Source organism: Pristiophorus japonicus, chromosome 7 (assembly GCF_044704955.1).
Source record: "Pristiophorus japonicus isolate sPriJap1 chromosome 7, sPriJap1.hap1, whole genome shotgun sequence".
NCBI lineage: Eukaryota > Metazoa > Chordata > Chondrichthyes > Pristiophoridae > Pristiophorus > Pristiophorus japonicus.
Window position 1 is genome coordinate 36,481,636 of NC_091983.1, and position 16,906 is coordinate 36,498,541.

General features: G+C 46.1%; 1 protein-coding gene across 1 annotated transcript in view; it reads right to left on the reverse strand.

The window, feature by feature from the left end:
* The window catches only part of LOC139266579 (CUB and sushi domain-containing protein 1-like), a 3,131,815-nt gene that overhangs the window by 572,123 nt on the left and 2,542,786 nt on the right, over positions 1–16,906 (reverse strand). Inside the window, exon 27 of the mRNA XM_070884173.1 lies at positions 8,151–8,342. Coding sequence (XP_070740274.1) covers positions 8,151–8,342 — 192 coding nt within the window. The remainder of the gene's footprint in view (positions 1–8,150; positions 8,343–16,906) is intronic.

Below are 16,906 nucleotides of genomic sequence, written 5' to 3' on the forward strand. Positions count from 1 at the left end.
CTGATGAGGTGTTCACGGACAGCCCGTCTGGAACAGAAATTTGCTGCCTGCCTCCTCCCTGCCTTCTCTTCCTCGTCCTCCTCATCCGTATCCTCTGAGAAACATACATAGAAAATAGGTGCAGGAGTAGGCCATTCAGCCCTTCTAGCCTGCACTGCCATTCAATGAGTTCATGGCTGAACATGCAACTTCAGTACCCCCTTTCTCGCCATACCCCTTGATCCCCCGAGTAGTAAGGACTTCATCTAACTCCCTTTTGAATATATTTAGTGAATTGGCCTCAACTACTTTCTGTGGTAGAGAATTCCACAGGTTCACCACTCTCTGGGTGAAGAAGTTTCTCCTCATCTCGGTCCCAAATGGCTTACCCCTTATCCTTAGACTGTGACCCCTGGTTCTGGACTTCCCCAACATTGGGAACATTCTTCCTGCATCTAACCTGTCTCAACCCGTCAGAATTTTAAATGTTTCTATGAGGTCCCCTCTCATTCTTCTGAACTCCAGTGAATACAAGCCCAGTTGTTCCAGTCTTTCTTGATAGGTCAGTCCCACCATTCCGGGAATCAGTCTGGTGAATCTTCGCTGCACTCCCTCAATAGCAAGAATGTCCTTCCTCAAGTTAGGAGACCAAAACTGTACACAATACTCCAGGTGTGGCCTCACCAATGCCCTGTACAACTGTAGCAACACCTCCCTGCCCCTGTACTCAAATCCCCTCGCTATGAAGGCCAACATGCCATTTGCTTTCTTAACCGCCTGCTGTACCTGCATGCCAACCTTCAATGACTGATGTACCATGACACCCAGGTCTCCTCCCCATTTCCTAATCTGTCACCATTCAGATAATAGCCTGTCTCTCTGTTTTTACCACCAAAGTGGATAACCTCACATTTATCCACATTATACTTCATCTGCCATGCATTTGCCTACTCACCTAACCTATCCAAGTCACTTTGCAGCCTCATAGCATCCTCCTCGCAGCTCACACTGCCACCCAACTTAGTGTCATCCGCAAATTTGGAGATACTACATTTAATCCCCTCGTCTAAATCATTAATGTACAATGTAAACAGCTGGGGCCCCAGAACAGAACCTTGCGGTACCCCACTAGTCACTGCCTGCCATTCTGAAAAGTCCCCATTTACTCCTACTCTTTGCTTCCTGTCTGACAACCAGTTCTCAATCCATGTCAGCACACTACCCCCAATCCCATGTGCTTTAACTTTGCATATTAATCTCTTGTGTGGGACCTTGTCGAAAGCCTTCTGAAAGTCCAAATATACCACATCAACTTGTTCTCCCTTGTCCACTCTACTGGAAACATCCTCAAAAAATGCCAGAAGATTTGTCAAGCATGATTTCCCTTTCACAAATCCATGCTGACTTGGACCTATCATGTCACCATTTTCCAAATGCGCTGCTATGACATCCTTAATAATTGATTCCATCATTTTACCCACTACTGAGGTCAGGCTGACCGGTCTATAATTCCGTGTTTTCTCTCTTCCTCCTTTTTTAAAAAGTGGGGTTACATTGGCTACCCTCCACTCGATAGGAACTGATCCAGAATCAATGGAATGTTGGAAAATGACTGTCAATGCATCCGCTATTTCCAAGGCCACCTCCTTAAGTACTCTGGGATGCAGTCCATCAGGCCCTGGGGATTTATCGGCCTTCAATCCCATCAATTTTCCCAACACAATTTCCCGACTAATAAAGATTTCCCTCAGTTCCTCCTCCCTACTAGACCCTCTGACCCCTTTTATATCCAGAAGGTTGTTTGTGTCCTCCTTCGTGAATACCGAACCAAAGTACTTGTTCAATTGGTCTTCCATTTCTTTGTTCCCCGTTATGACTTCCCCTGATTCTGACTGCAGGGGACCTTATTCCGCCACCTCTCCTTTCTCCTCCTCCTGAGGTGATCCCGCAATCCCCTGGTGGCAATGGCTGCTCCTTCATGATGGCCAAGTTGTGGTGCATGCAGCAGACCACCATGAAATGGGTCACCCACTCTGACACGTACTGGAGGGCTCCTCCTGAGCATTCAAGACAGCAAAATTGTTGCTTGAGCCCCCCGCTGATGGTCGGCTCAAAGATATTCCTGGTGCCAGCATGACTGTCCTGATATGAGTGCTGGGCAGGAGTGGTGGAGGGGAGTCATCAGCCCTTGGAGATAGCCCTTGTCTCTGAGCAGCCAGCCTCGGGTTCGGCGTGATGGCTGGGAGATTGCTGCTACACCAGATTGAAGCAGGACGAAAGCATCATGACTGCTTCCAGGACAGCGGGCAATGACCATCAGGATGCGCTGGGCATGGCCGCACAACAACTGCCCATTAAGTGAGTGGCAGCCTTTGCGATTATGGAAGATCTCAGGATTGTTATGCGGAGCCAGCAAAGCCATGTGGGTGCAGTCGATGGCGCCCTGCACCATGGGGAAGCCCGTTATCATGGCAAAGCCACATGCACTTAGATGGGTAAGGCCTCCTGCTGAGAGCCATTCTACCTCCTCCTCCTCCCTCTGCGAGCATCTTCTCCACTTCTTCGCTGCCTCCGCTCCCTCTCCCGAAGTTACTTACACACGAGGAGGACTGCAACTAGAAGCCCCCATAACTGTGAGCAAGTGCTGTGAGCAGTCCAATTTCGCGGCAAGCCTCCAGCAATAATTAAAATCTGAAGGAATGAGGCTCCACACTTGCGAAAGTTAATTTTCAACGTCAGAAAGGTTGTTTGGCAATTAAGAATTACCACGCCTTTAAAAGGGACTTAAATTGGAATGGGCATGCGTCACTTCCTATGGCGTGTTTAGTCGCTATCTACAATGTCAGAACAGGAACTTCACGCCGCTGAATACATTTGAATGGGGAGCCAGATGGCGAGATGCCATTTTCGTGCAGATTATGGAGGAGCGCCGCATCTCGAACAGCAACTTCCGGATCTTTGCGCTTAACTGCGCATCTCCGCTCGGCAGAAGTTGTTGTCTGATTTTCACATAAATAACCATGAGTGCTGCTACTTTTACAGCAAATCTAGGCCCTTATCTTTTTCCATCATCCTACTTGCACCCTACACCTTTTTCTATTTTGTGTACATTTGTAACAACTGAGGGTCAGTCAGTGGCATCTAGTGAAAATTATCAGGCTTCCTAATGGGTTCGGGCATTGGTGCAGCAACTATTCGTTGCCACAATGTAAAGTCAAAGTAAAAATTAAACCCAGAAATCTGTATAACAGAAATTGTACAACTGCTGCAGCATAAACATTCCGCAGCAAACAAAATGGCTGACGTCAAACTGCTACAGGGATGGAGTTTTGCCCCAGACCTGTCAGAGCTAAGTCAATTCCTCTTTAAGTACAGAACGCTATGATGAAATTAGTTATTACGGCTGAAAAATAATGAAGCTAGCCAAAAGTGGTGTGATTGGTCCAACCCGAATTACATCTACACTTCAACTGTTTTGAATTCTAATGAGTGGTTTTACTAAATCTTTGTAATCCACACCACACTAGAAGGTGCACATCACAAGACTACAGAAAAGCTGTTTGTGACGGGTTTATAGAACCTCTGAGAATTTATGACAACGCGGTGACTGCATCAATGGAGACTTTATTTGTGTAGCTATGACCCCTCAAGGTTATCCTTTGCACCGGCACGTTATTATGTGCATATAATTTATTTTTTCCTGGTTGTTAGCTTAATTAAATTCCTGATTTAAAAGAAAATGACAACAAGGTAAAATTTTAAAATTGTTTCTTTAAATATCTATGCTATTGAAAAGTGCAATCAAAACTGCTGTGTTTCTATGTAGTCTTTTAAAATCAAACACTTAGCACACACCCACTTTATAATGTATGTGTTTTTTTAATTTGTCACAGTTCATTGAGAAGATGGATTAGGTAGTAACACTGTAATTACAGATTAAATGCAGAATCAAATGATAAATACAATCCATGAATATGGTATTTAATTGAACCACCACCACAGGATGAAGCGTGACAAAGTTATGAATTAATCTGCTTGAAAGAAAGTACGTACAAAGCTTTGAAAGCTGCAGGTTGAATAAGTATTACTGCCTCATACGGCAACTCTCAGCACCTGGAAAATCCTTCCATAAAAGACCTGAATACATCTCTGTGAAAAGTGGAATTGTAGCCATGCTATAGCCTCTCTACTCAATATTTTAATTAAAAACATTATTTTATCTTTGTTTTTAATTAAACAAAGATAAAAAATAAGTAAGGTAAATTCAGAGCTCGACAAAATCAACAAGGCTGAATTTGCAGCCCCCACAGGTGCATACGATGTGTGCACGTACCGGTAGGGGCCCTGCAAGTTCCGGATTTAGGCATGCACTGCGCATGGGCTGAAACCTGGGACTTGCGATCTGTCAAGAACCCTCTGACAAGATTGTACGAATCCAAAAGAAAAGGGCATTCACAGGCGGAAAGCTGGGCTAATTTGCTTTTACCAGCGTAAGAGTTTTAAATAATAGAAAAATAAAATGGTGGGCCCAAGTTTCCACATGATTTGCGCCTGATTTTTAGGAGCAACTGGTGGAGAACGGACTATCTTAGAAATCGCAATTATCCACATTTTTTTTTCTGCAGTTCGAGTCAGGTAGAACAGTTCCACTTTGGAACAGAATTTTTTCTTCAAAAGGGGGCGTGTCCGGCCACTAACGCCTGATTTCAAAGTTTCCACAGTGAAAACGTACTCCAAACTAACTTAGAATGGAGCAAGTGAAGATTTTTGTGGAACTGAAAAAACCTGTTCTACACATTAAAAAATCAGGCGCAGGTTCCAAATTAGGCGTCCAGAACGAGGTGGGTGGGGAGGGGGGGGGGGGGAAGGGAAGTCATTAAATTCTATAATAAATCCTTATTTATACTTCTACAAATATTATACAAATAAATCCAACCTGAATAAACATTTATAAGCAAAGAAAAGATTAAATAAACCACCTTCCTACCTGTGTGAAAGTGCTTCAGCCAGGGAGAATGCTGCAGTCAGCCTCACAAGTTGAGGCACCCGTTCATTCCCGCGGGGGGGGGGGGGGGGAAGGAGACAGTGAGAAGGCTGCAAGAAGCCTCAGTGCTGATGTGCTGATGGCAATGTGCTTTTATAAAAAAATGTTCAAAAATTAAACAGCTACAAAGAACTACAAAAATGGCCGAGTGCCAATGTTTCCATCACACTGCGCGTGCGCGAACGCTCCAACGCGCACGCGCAGCGTTGCCGGCAGGAAAAAAATGAATTTAAATGGTACCCGCCCCCTCCCACTTACAAAATCGGCGCGAGTGTAGGCTCCGCCCCCCCTGGGCGCCGCGCCAAACAGACAAGGAGCTGCAGAACGCTCCAGAATCGCGCGTTTTTTTTCCGGCGCTGTTTTAGGCGCGAAAAACGGGCGCCCAGCTCGGAGGGGCGCCCGTTTTTTATCGTGTGGAAACTTGGGCCCGTTATCTCTCATTTATATATTAAAAACCCCGCCCAAGAAGGTAAGTTTATTTTTAGCTCTGTTAAAACATATAAAATAAAAAAAAATGTTTCTTTAAAATATTTAATTAAATGGCATTTTAATTAATTTTAAAGATGTAATTGTTTTTATTTCATGTGTTCGTGTATTTTTTTTAAGTGATTCCCAATCGAACTTAAGGGGTTTCCATTTATGAATGGAGATTCCCTTCTTTTATTGGTTGGGCAGGCCCTCGTGATCCCAGAAGTGCTTGCGAACTGCACGTGCCCCTGGGATACGTAGGCCTCTACCTGCGGGTACCTTCTGTTCCTTTACCTCTGTGAAATGTAATGTTATCTGCACAGTTAGTAATGAGCAGGACCTTCTCTCAGGTATACTGCACAGGGAAGGCTCGCTACATGCGGTCAACCGGTTTTTCACACACGTGAAGCGATCAGTGGGAATCCACTGTCGCTGTCACTCGACATACCCAAATGCAGTCAGTTACTCCAGTTACAGCGGCAAGTCAAAAAAGAAACTGGAGTGCAAAGAGAAAACTGGAAAAGGACACAGCAACGTGTAAAAAACAAAGCAAAAAAATCTTCCAATACTATAACAGCAAAGGGCTAGTCAGGCAAGAAGTTAGAACCCCAAAGGAACCATATAGAGTCAAGTATGAGAATAAATACAAGGTAGTTAACAAACTAGTTGACAAAATGGTGCATCAGATCATTTATCATGCTGCAGTTGGAAGCCCGCTGGCAGATTGTGATAAGGTTAACATTGGGGCAGATGATTAGCTTGGTATGATATCCTGCAACTAATGTATTCTAAAACATGAGGGGTCTGGACAGGGTAGATAGAGTTAAACTGTTCCCATTGGCAGAAGGGTCGAGAACCAGAGGACACAGATTTAAGGTGATTGGCCAAAGAACCAAAGGCAACATAAGAAAAAACATTTTTACAGAGCAAGTGGTTAAGATCTGGAATACGCTGCCTGGAAGGGTGGTGGGGACAGACTCAATGTTATCTTTTAAAGGGTAGTTGGATAAGTATTTGAAGGAGAAAAAAAATTGCAGGGCTATGATGAAAGGGCAAGAGAGTGGGACAAGCTGAGAGTCAGCAAGGGCTCGACGGGCCGAATGGCCTTTTTTCCGTGCTGTAATCATTCTAATTTGCAGCCTATATACCTCAAATTTGTATAAAAAATCCCAGCGGCACTGAAAATGGCAGTTTATGTTCAGATCTGAGTGATAATAAATCTCTTGCTCCAGTCACACTGCAGAAAATGGAACTAGCGTAGGATCCCGGATGTTAAAAGCTCACCTGGGGCTTAAAACAGCCCTTGTCAGATGTCCATTTCCAGATTAAAACTCGACATTTCCACGAGCTCACGGACAAATTCCGGCCCAAATATTATCTGGGTCCTTTATGTGCAGATTTGATTAACATCAAGGAGTCAACATTCAACTTGAGAGTGGGTACAATATAGGCAGTAGAATATGGGCCACCCGTTGAAGGCAATGAAAATGAGAATCGGGTGGGGTGTAAACCGGCCAGATGATTCTCTTATTTTGCACCCCGATGGAAATTTAATTTTACCCCCATCTAATTGCTCCAACTCCTGATCAGTAGACACATCTTACATTTTAATCAGCTAACTCTACAACGTAACTTTTACTTACTCGCAATCTTCTTATTTTGTAAAATATATACCAGACTCCCCGGTTTCATAATGTTGAGCTGAATGTCGGTACGAGGTAGATTTAGGAATTTTAGAGGTGAACAGGGAATAAAGCAATTGACCTATTTTACCAACAAATTTAAGATATTACATTCTTGATACTGCAATATTACAAGTTCTATGTTGTCAGTTTATCCTTCAAAGGCATCATGTGTTCTTCCACTGTTGTGATTCAATTCCCTTGAATAATCGACTGTGGAAAAGAGTGTTTGAAGACCAGGCCCTCAAATCTGCCACCAAGCTCATGGTCTACAGGGCTGTAGTAATACCCACCCTCCTGTATGGCTCAGAGACATGGACCATGTACGTAGACACTTCAAGTCACTGGAGAAATACCACCAACGATGGCTCCGCAACATCATACAAATCCCCTGGGAGGACAGACACACCAACATGAGCGTCTTCGACCAGGCCAACATCCCCAGCATTGAAGCATTGACTACACTTGATCAGCTCCACATTGTCCACATGCCAGACACGAGACTCCCAAAGCAAGCGCTCTACTCGGAACTCCTTCACGGCAAACGAGCCAAAGGTGGGCAGAGGAAGCATTATAAGGATACCCTTAAAGTCTCCCTGATAAAGTGCGACATCTCCACTGACACCTGGGAGTCCCTGGCCAAAGACCGCCATAAGCGGAGGAAGTGCATCTCGGAGAGCGCTGAGCACCTCGAGTCTCATCGCCAAGAGCATGCAGAAATCAAGCGCAGGCAGCAGTAAGAGCGTGCGGAAAACCTGTCCCCCCCTCCCTTACCCTCAACGACTATCTATCCCACCTGTGACAGGGACTGTGGCTCTCATATTAGACTGTTTAGCCAGCTATGGACTCATTTTAAGAGTGGAATCAAGTCTTCCTCCATTCTGAGGGACTGCCTGTGATGATGATGATGATTATATGCACCAGTTTAACATATGTAAATCTAAAAGATTTTCATCACTGCTCATTTTGTGTTGTACCTGTGCATGTTGGAGGATCAGGTTGCCAGAAGAATCTGTTATCCAGCTGCACGCACATGATTTTAGCAGTTCCTTGTAACTGATATCCTGGGTCACACTGGAAAGTCACAGTATCTCCGGGCTCTCTGCTGTCCCCACTCCTGGTGCCATTCTGAGGAACTCCAGGATCATTGCACGTAGTCGCTGTTGAAGCTGTATGAAGAAAACATGTCATTTAAAAAAACTGGAACAAACATTACCCCGCCGTCCTTGTGAAACAGTTCCTGCTTTTTAAATTATATTGAGCCGTAATTTACGGCCCCTATGGGCGTGTACGAGGTGCGCATGTGCCCGTAAGGTCCGCGCAAGTTCCGGGTTTCGTGCTTCGCAGGCGCGAAAACCCAGAACTTGCAATCTGTCAAGTCCTCTTGACAGATCCAACACATTCCGGGGAAAAGAACATACGTGGGCGGAGAATTGGGTTATTTGTCCAACTTCTGCCCAACGAATGCCCGTGAAATTCTTATGCCTGGTAAAATATTTTTTTTTCATTCATTTAATCATTAAAACACGTCTACAATAAGGGAAGGTTATTTTTAGCACCTTTAAAACATTGAAAGTTCTTTTTTCAAAAAATTAAATCTTTTTTTTAAATGTTTAATTATATTGCATTTTAATTAATTTTAAATATGTAATATTTTTTGAAATGTATCTGTTATGTTAAATGTATTTTTTAATGTGATCGCCATTCATGCTTATGGGGTTTCTGTTCGGAATCCCCAAAAGCACGAACGGGGATTCTCTTCTTTGATTGGTTGGGCAGGCCCACATGATCCCAGGGTTGCTTGCGAACTGCAGGAGCGCAAGTCTCCTTGGATCCCGAGGTAGAAGGTAAACGCGTAGAAATTTTGCAGGTTGTAGGCATCCGTCCGCAGGAAGCCTCCGACCGCAAATTCAGCCTCAATTTATGAGATGCTAATTTTATTTTTAAAGGAGCTTAGTGAGGGTGGCACAGCATTCAAAGAATCATACGTCAAATTATTCACCCTGACCTCAATCAGAAGATTGTGGGTTCAAGTCCCACTCCAGGAACTTAAGCACAGAAATCTAGGCTGACACTCCAGTGCAGGATTGAGGGAGTGTTGCACTGTCGGAGGTGCTGTCTTTTGGATGAGACGTTAAACCAAGGCCCTGTCTGCTCTCTCTGGTAGACATAAAAGATTCCATGGCACTATTTCGAAGAAGAGCAGAAGAATTATCCTTGGTGTATATTTATTCCTCAATCCTCAATTTATTCCTAAAACTGATGATCTGCTCATCATCACTTTGCTGTTGTGGGAGCTTGCTCTTTTTTACATGTTCCTGGGATGTAGGCATCGCTGGCAAGGCCAGCATTTATTGTAAATCCCTAATTGCCCTTGAGAAGGTGATGGTGAGCCACCTCCTTGAACCGCTGCAGTCTTTGTGGTGAAGTTATTCCTACAGTGCTGTTCGGGAGGGAGATCCAGGATTTTGACCCAGCGACAATGAAGGAATGGCAATATATTTCCAAGTCAGGATAGTGTGTAATTTGTAGGGGAACTTGCAGGTGATGCTGTTCCCATGCACCTGCTGCTCTTGTTCTTCGAGGTAGTAGAGGTCGCAGGTTTGTGAGGTGCTGCCGAAGAAGTCATGGCAAGTTGCTGCAGTGCATCTTGTAGATGGTGCACAATGCAGCCATGGTGGACCGGTGATGGAGGGAGTGAATGTTTAAGGTGGTGAATTGGGTGCCAATCAAGCGGGCTGCTTTGTACTGGATGGTGTCGAGCTTCTTGAGTGTTGTTGGAGCTGCACTCATCCGGGTAAGTGGAGAGTATTCCATCACACTCCTGACTTGTGCCTTGTAGATGGTGGAAAGGTTTTAGGGAGTCAGGCGGTGAGTCACTCTCCGCAGAATACCCAGCCTTTGACCTGCGCTTGTGGCCACAGTATTTATGTTGTGCACAAATTGGCTGCTGCATTTCCGACATCACAACAGTGACGACACTTCAAAAATGTCTTCATTGACTGTAAAGCGCTTTGGGACGTACAGTGGTCATGAAAGGTGCTCTATAAATGCAAGTCTTTATTTCTTTCTTCACAATTACTATTTTGGTTTGAGCTTCTTGAAACAGCGTTTTATCATACAAATGTGCTTGTAACCATCCAGGACAAAGCAGCCCACTTGATTGGCACCCAATCCACCACCTTAAACATTCACTCCCTCCACCACCAGCGCACCGTGGCTGCAATATAATGTTGTAAAGTGTGAGGTCATGCACTTTGACAGAAAAAAATCAAAGAACAAGTTATTATTTAAATGGAGAAAGATTGCAAAGTGCCGCAGTACAGCGGGACCTGGGGGTACTTGTGCATGAAACACAAAAGGATAGTATGCAGGTACAGCAAGTGATCAGGAAGGCCAATGGTATCTTGGCCTTTATTGCAAAGGGGATGGAGTATAAAAGCAGGGAAGTCTTGCTACAGTTATATAAGGTATTGGTGAGGTCACACCTGGAATACTGCGTGCCGTTTTGGTTTCCATATTTACGAAAGGACATACTTGCTTTGGAGGCAGTTCAGAGAAGGTTCACTCGGTTGATTCCAGGGATGAGAGGTTTGATTTATGAGGAAAGGTTGGGCTCTACTCATTGGAATTCAGAAGAATGAGAGGTGATCTTATCGAAACATATAAGATTATGAGGGGGGGGGGGGGAACTTGACAGTGTGGATGCAGAGAGGATGTTTCCACTGATGGGGAAGACTGGAACTAGGGGGCATGATCTTAGAATAAGGGGCCGCCCATTTAAAGCAGAGATGAGGGGACATTTCTTCTCTCAGAGGGTTGTAGATCTGTGGAATTCGCTGTCTCAGAGAACTGTGGAAGCTGGGACATTGAATAAATTTAAGACAGAAATAGACAGTTTCTTAAACGATAAGGGGATAAGGGGTTTTTGGGAGCGGGCGGGGAAGTGGAGCTGAGTCCATGATCAGAACAGCCATGATTTTATTGATTGGTGGAGCAGGCTTGAGGAGCCGTATGGCCTACTCCTGTTCCTATTTCTTATGTTCTTATGTAACAGCCTCCAATGGGAGGGCCCTGTCTCTCAGTCTGAAACTTACGTTTTTCACTCTCTGCTATTCTGAGTTACCTGATCACAGTGAATTGCTTACTGAGCTACATGTAGGCTGCCCATTACATCTCCTCTCAGAGTGGAAATATCAAATAGTACTTCCACTTTACACAAACCACTGATTGAATTTATTTACAATTGGATAATGCACAGAAGCAAAGGTTCAGATAAAATACAGAACTGTGCAACCAGCAATTTATAATACCGATACCTAGGATAATTGTTTCAAAGAGTTTATTTAATCTCAGCTCCTTTCAGCAATCTCTTGTAGTGAAATGTAAGTGGCTGTTCATTGAGTTCTTTGTACCCTTAACATATATTGGCCAAATGCCAGAACTAAAAGCAATCATGCAGCCCAAGGGCCTTTATTCATTTAGTGTCCTTTGATGTAGGAGTAATCTCTCTGAAAATCTGTTTTTATCAAACAAGTTGGTTCCAAAACACACACAACTGTTATGTGGTAATTGGTTGATGTATTGACATGTGACCACAACCACCTTTGAAAAACAAACAATGAACAATGTTTTCGAGAGGTCAGCATCACAAGGTTGCGGATGCAAATAACATTCTTGTCTAGCGCCAATCTTAAATTTCCCAGGAACAAATTATCAGCTGTACCACAGTGCTGAGGACAATTTGTTATCTTCTAAAGATAGTTGATTAATGATATTAATACAGGATTGAGTGTTTGGACCCCTTTGAAGCACAACCAGTCTGCTGAATACAGCTGGGTATTTATTTTACATTAAAAATAAACAAGTCCAAATTCTCTAATTATGTCAATGCCATCACTTACAAGTGACATAAGACAACTTGTGCCATCACATCATATGGTAACAAGCAATGATAAAAAATGGTGACAATTTGAAGAGTGTGGGGGACATTTTCCTGTCCCTAATGCCCCATGTGCATCAGTTCCCATGCATTACAGTCCAGAAGTCAAGCCAGAGATCTGATATAACAGGGTCAGGTCTCCAACCCCTTGTACACAAGACGTGCATTTCTGGGACTAAGCAGACAGCTGCAGCTACAAGAGGAAACATAGAAATGAAATGGATGTGATATCATAATACCTTGAGAGTCATTTTCCACCCCTATAGACCGTATCCGAGTCCGAAGAAAATGCTCTTCTGTAGTCCCCTCTGTGGAAGTACTTAATATTCACACTAATATTAGTTTAGGGACCACTTATCACAAAAATCAATGTTCCCATCTTCAAAAAGTGAGCATTTTGCCAAAATTTTCATTCGAAAATAGGCAGAAATCTCATCAAATCCCAGAGTGATGACGTAATCGCGAGTTACTTAAATGACCAATCAAAATTGCTGTATTTGTCAATACCGTGAAATCAGGCAATCACAATGTCTGTACTAGATCAATTGGAGTCAGTGATTGCATGCACCGAAACAATGCTGTGCTGCATGCATGAAGTTGTGGGAGCCAAAGACAACATCATTTATTTTTCGGACTCTAGTTGGATAAAATTTTACACGAGTGTTCATCAGTGGAAATTTACTGGAACTAGAGAAGCTCAAAATTGTAGAGAATGCCATCGAGAGTTTAGATCTGGAGCTAGTTATTGCACCAGAATGACTCGCAACAATCCCACATTCGATTGGATATCATCGGCAGTGCTACATGTGTTTCATTGATAAATCCAAGATCAACAGAGCCAAGAAGAAGCAAGAAAGGGACATTGGCTACCTTCCAGTTATTGATGCCAGTCCTACTGAGCTTAGTACAGTGTACACGATCTTGCAACGAAGTGTTGATATTGCAGACAAGCTCGGACTGCATAAGATTGTCGTGGTAATGGACCAGGCAACTTAAGCAAAAGCCCAGGAGATTCCTTGGACGAATGCCCTCTTCATGCAGAGACTTATTCTTCGCATGGGGGAGTTTCATACTGCCATGGCATTCATAGCTTGCACTGGAAAAAGATTCGCAAATGCCGGTCTTCAAGACACTGTCATCAAATCTGAACTAGTTGCGGCAGGTTCTGTCAATGATATTGTAAGCGGCCATCATTATCAAACTGTCACAGGAGAGAGAGTGGAGAGCACCAATTCCAACTGTCACAGGACGGGAGAGTGGAGAGCATCAGTCCCAACTGTCACAGGAGAGAGAGTGGAGAGCATCAGTTCCAACTGTCACAGGACGGGAGAGTGGAGAGCACCAGTTCAAACTGTCACAGGAGAGAGGGTGGAGAGCACCAGTTAAAACTGTCACAGGACAGAGAGTGGAGAGCACCAGTTCAGACTGTCACAGGAGAGAGGGTGGAGAGCACCAGTTCCAACTGTCACAGGACAGAGTGGAGAGCACCAGTTCCAACTGTCACAGGAGAGAGGGTGGAGAGCACCAGTTCCAACTGTCACAGGACAGAGTGGAGAGCACCAGTTCCAACTGTCACAGGAGAGAGGGTGGAGAGCACCAGTTCCAACTGTCACAGGACAGAGTGGAGAGCACCAGTTCCAACTGTCACAGGAGAGAGGGTGGAGAGCACCAGTTCCAACTGTCACAGGACGGGAGAGTGGAGAGCACCAGTTCCAACTGTCACAGGAGAGAGGGTGGAGAGCACCAGTTCCAACTGTCACAGGACAGAGTGGAGAGCACCAGTTCAGACTGTCACAGGATGGGAGAGTGGAGAGCACCAGTTCAGACTGTCACAGGACAGAGAGTGGAGAGCACCAGTTCAAACTGTCACAGGAGAGAGAGTGGAGAGCACCAGTTCCAACTGTCACAGGAGAGAGAGTGGAGAGCACCAGTTCCAACTGTCACAGGATGGGAGAGAGGAGAGCACCAGTTCCAACTGTTACAGGAGAGAGAGTGGAGAGCACCAGTTCAAACTGTCACAGGACAGAGAGTGGAGAGCACCAGTTCCAACTGTCGCAGGATGGGAGAGAGGAGAGCACCAGTTCCAACTGTCACAGGAGAGAGAGTGGAGAGCACCAGTTCAGACTGTCACAGGACGGGAGAGAGGAGAACACCAGTTCCAACTGTTACAGGAGAGAGAGTGGAGAGCACCAGTTCAGACTGTCATAGGACGGGAGAGAGGAGAGCACCAGTTCCAACTGTTACAGGAGAGAGAGTGGAGAGCACCAGTTCAGACTGTCACAGGACGGGAGAGTGGAGAGCACCAGTTCCAACTGTCACAGGACAGGAGAGTGGAGAGCATCAGTTCCAACTGTCACAGGAGAGAGAGTGGAGAGCACCAGTTCCAACTGTCACAGGACAGAGAGTGGAGAGCACCAGTTCAAACTGTCACAGGACGGGAGAGTGGAGAGCACCAGTTCAAACTGTCACAGGAGAGAGAGTGGAGAGCACCAGTTCCAACTGTCACAGGAGAGAGGAGAGCACCAGTTCCAACTGTTACAGGAGAGAGAGTGGAGAGCACCAGTTCAGACTGTCACAGGACGGGAGAGTGGAGAGCACCAGTTCCAACTGTCACAGGACGGGAGAGTGGAGAGCACCAGTTCAAACTGTCACAGGACAGAGAGTGGAGAGCACCAGTTCAAACTGTCACAGGACGGGAGAGTGGAGAGCACCAGTTCAAACTGTCACAGGAGAGAGAGTGGAGAGCACCAGTTCAAACTGTCACAGGAGAGAGAGTAGAGAGCACCAGTTCAAACTGTCACAGGAGAGAGAGTGGAGAGCACCAGTTCAAACTGTCACAGGAGAGAGGGTGGAGAGCACCAGTTCAAACTGTCACAGGAGAGAGAGTGGAGAGCACCAGTTCCAACTGTCACAGGAGAGAGAGTGGAGAGCACCAGTTCAAACTGTCACAGGACGGGAGAGTGGAGAGCACCAGTTCCAACTGTCGCAGGAGAGAGAGTGGAGAGCACCAGTTCCAACTGTCACAGGACAGAGAGTGGAGAGCACCAATTCCAACTGTCACAGGACGGGAGAGTGGAGAGCACCAGTTCCAACTGTCGCAGGAGAGAGAGTGGAGAGCACCAGTTCAAACTGTCACAGGACGGGAGAGTGGAGAGCACCAGTTGCAACTGTCACAGGAGAGAGAGTGGAGAGCACCAGTTCCAACTGTCACAGGAGAGAGAGTGGAGAGCACCAGTTCCAACTGTCAGAGGACGGGAGAGTGGAGAGCACCAGTTCCAACTGTCACAGGACGGGAGAGTGGAGAGCACCAGTTCAAACTGTCACAGGAGCATCCAGTCGTGCCCCGGTAGCTGCCCCCAAAGGAAGTAGAGTGTGGGAAATTGCACTCCGCTTCCATTGAGGGGTGGTAAGGCCAATTCTGTGGCGGGAGCAGGACTTCCACGCTGGGGGCTAAAATTCCCTGCCCCAGAAGGTTACCGCCCCCAAGATGGGAGCCTGTGCGGGGAGGCAGAGGGAAGTTGAGGGGAGACGGGGGCGGGGGATGGAGGGGAGAGTGGTGGAGGTGGGGGGCGGAGAAACCCAGGGCGGGGGACGGGAGGGGCCACATTGCAGCACAGGTCTGGGGGGGCGAAGTGTGTTGGAGGGGCGGGCTTGGGGGCTCTGTGCCTCGGTGCGGGGAGTGTTCAGAGTGGGGTGGACGGGTTGACTGCGCAGATAGCGGTTGGTGGATGTGGTGTGGTTGGCGTCGCGGGGGCGTGGCTCCGGGGTGGCCGGGGCTGGGGGCTCGACATCCGGGGGTGTTCGGCATTTGGGAAGGATTCTGACAGGACGGGGCGGGTTGGGTGCGGGGGGAGTGTTCCCAGTGTTGGGTGGGTCCGGAGCTGGGGGGGTGGCACGCTCTTGGGATGGGGGGGTGGGCTGTTTGGGGCTGGGATCGGGAGAGACTTCTTCACTCGGGGAGTTATTGGCCTGTGGGGTTCCCTGCCACGGAGAGTTGTTGATGCCAGTTCATTGGATGTGTTCGGGAGGGAGTTGGATGTGGTCCTTGCGGCTGGGAGGGTCGGGGGGGGGGTGTGGAGGGGGCGTGGGGGGGGTGGTGCTGGGGTGGGTAATCAGCTATGATCTTGTTGAATGGTGGTGCAGGCTCGAAGGGCCGAATGGCCTACTCCTGCACCTATTTTCTATGTTTCTATCATTACAACAGGAGTGTGAGTGTTATGTATGTAAATATTACCAATGTGTAAAACTTGCCACCAGGGGCTGCAAGGGTCACCTGCACACCCTGGACAAGCAGGTATAAAAGACAGTCTACCATGCTGCCTCCTCAGTCTGGAGTTACAATAAAGAGACCAAGGTCACAACAGTTTGATCTTATGATATACAGTCTTGTGGAGTTATTCTAAACGTAACAGTGAGAACTCACAAGACAGTGTGTGAAGCTCTACAGAGATTGAGATGGCAAGCTTACATGGACACTCTACCAGAAAAACAACAAGACCTTGCTTACAATCTTGCAATTCATCTTCAGGCTACTTTCCCCAATAACGATGTCGATGACATCCTCAACTCTGAGAGATTCCAGACACTCATCAGTAGCTACAAGACTATTGTTAGTAACAATAAAACCAACCTAACATTTCCGTTCTGGAGCAGTTACATCAGTATGGTTGAAAAATTGCTGCTATTTATCAGAGCAACCAGAGTAGCCAGCTGGGATCTTCATCTCTCAAGCGTTCGCTCCATGATGCCATGGTTCTTCTCGTATGACCAGGTCAACTATTCCAGGTATCT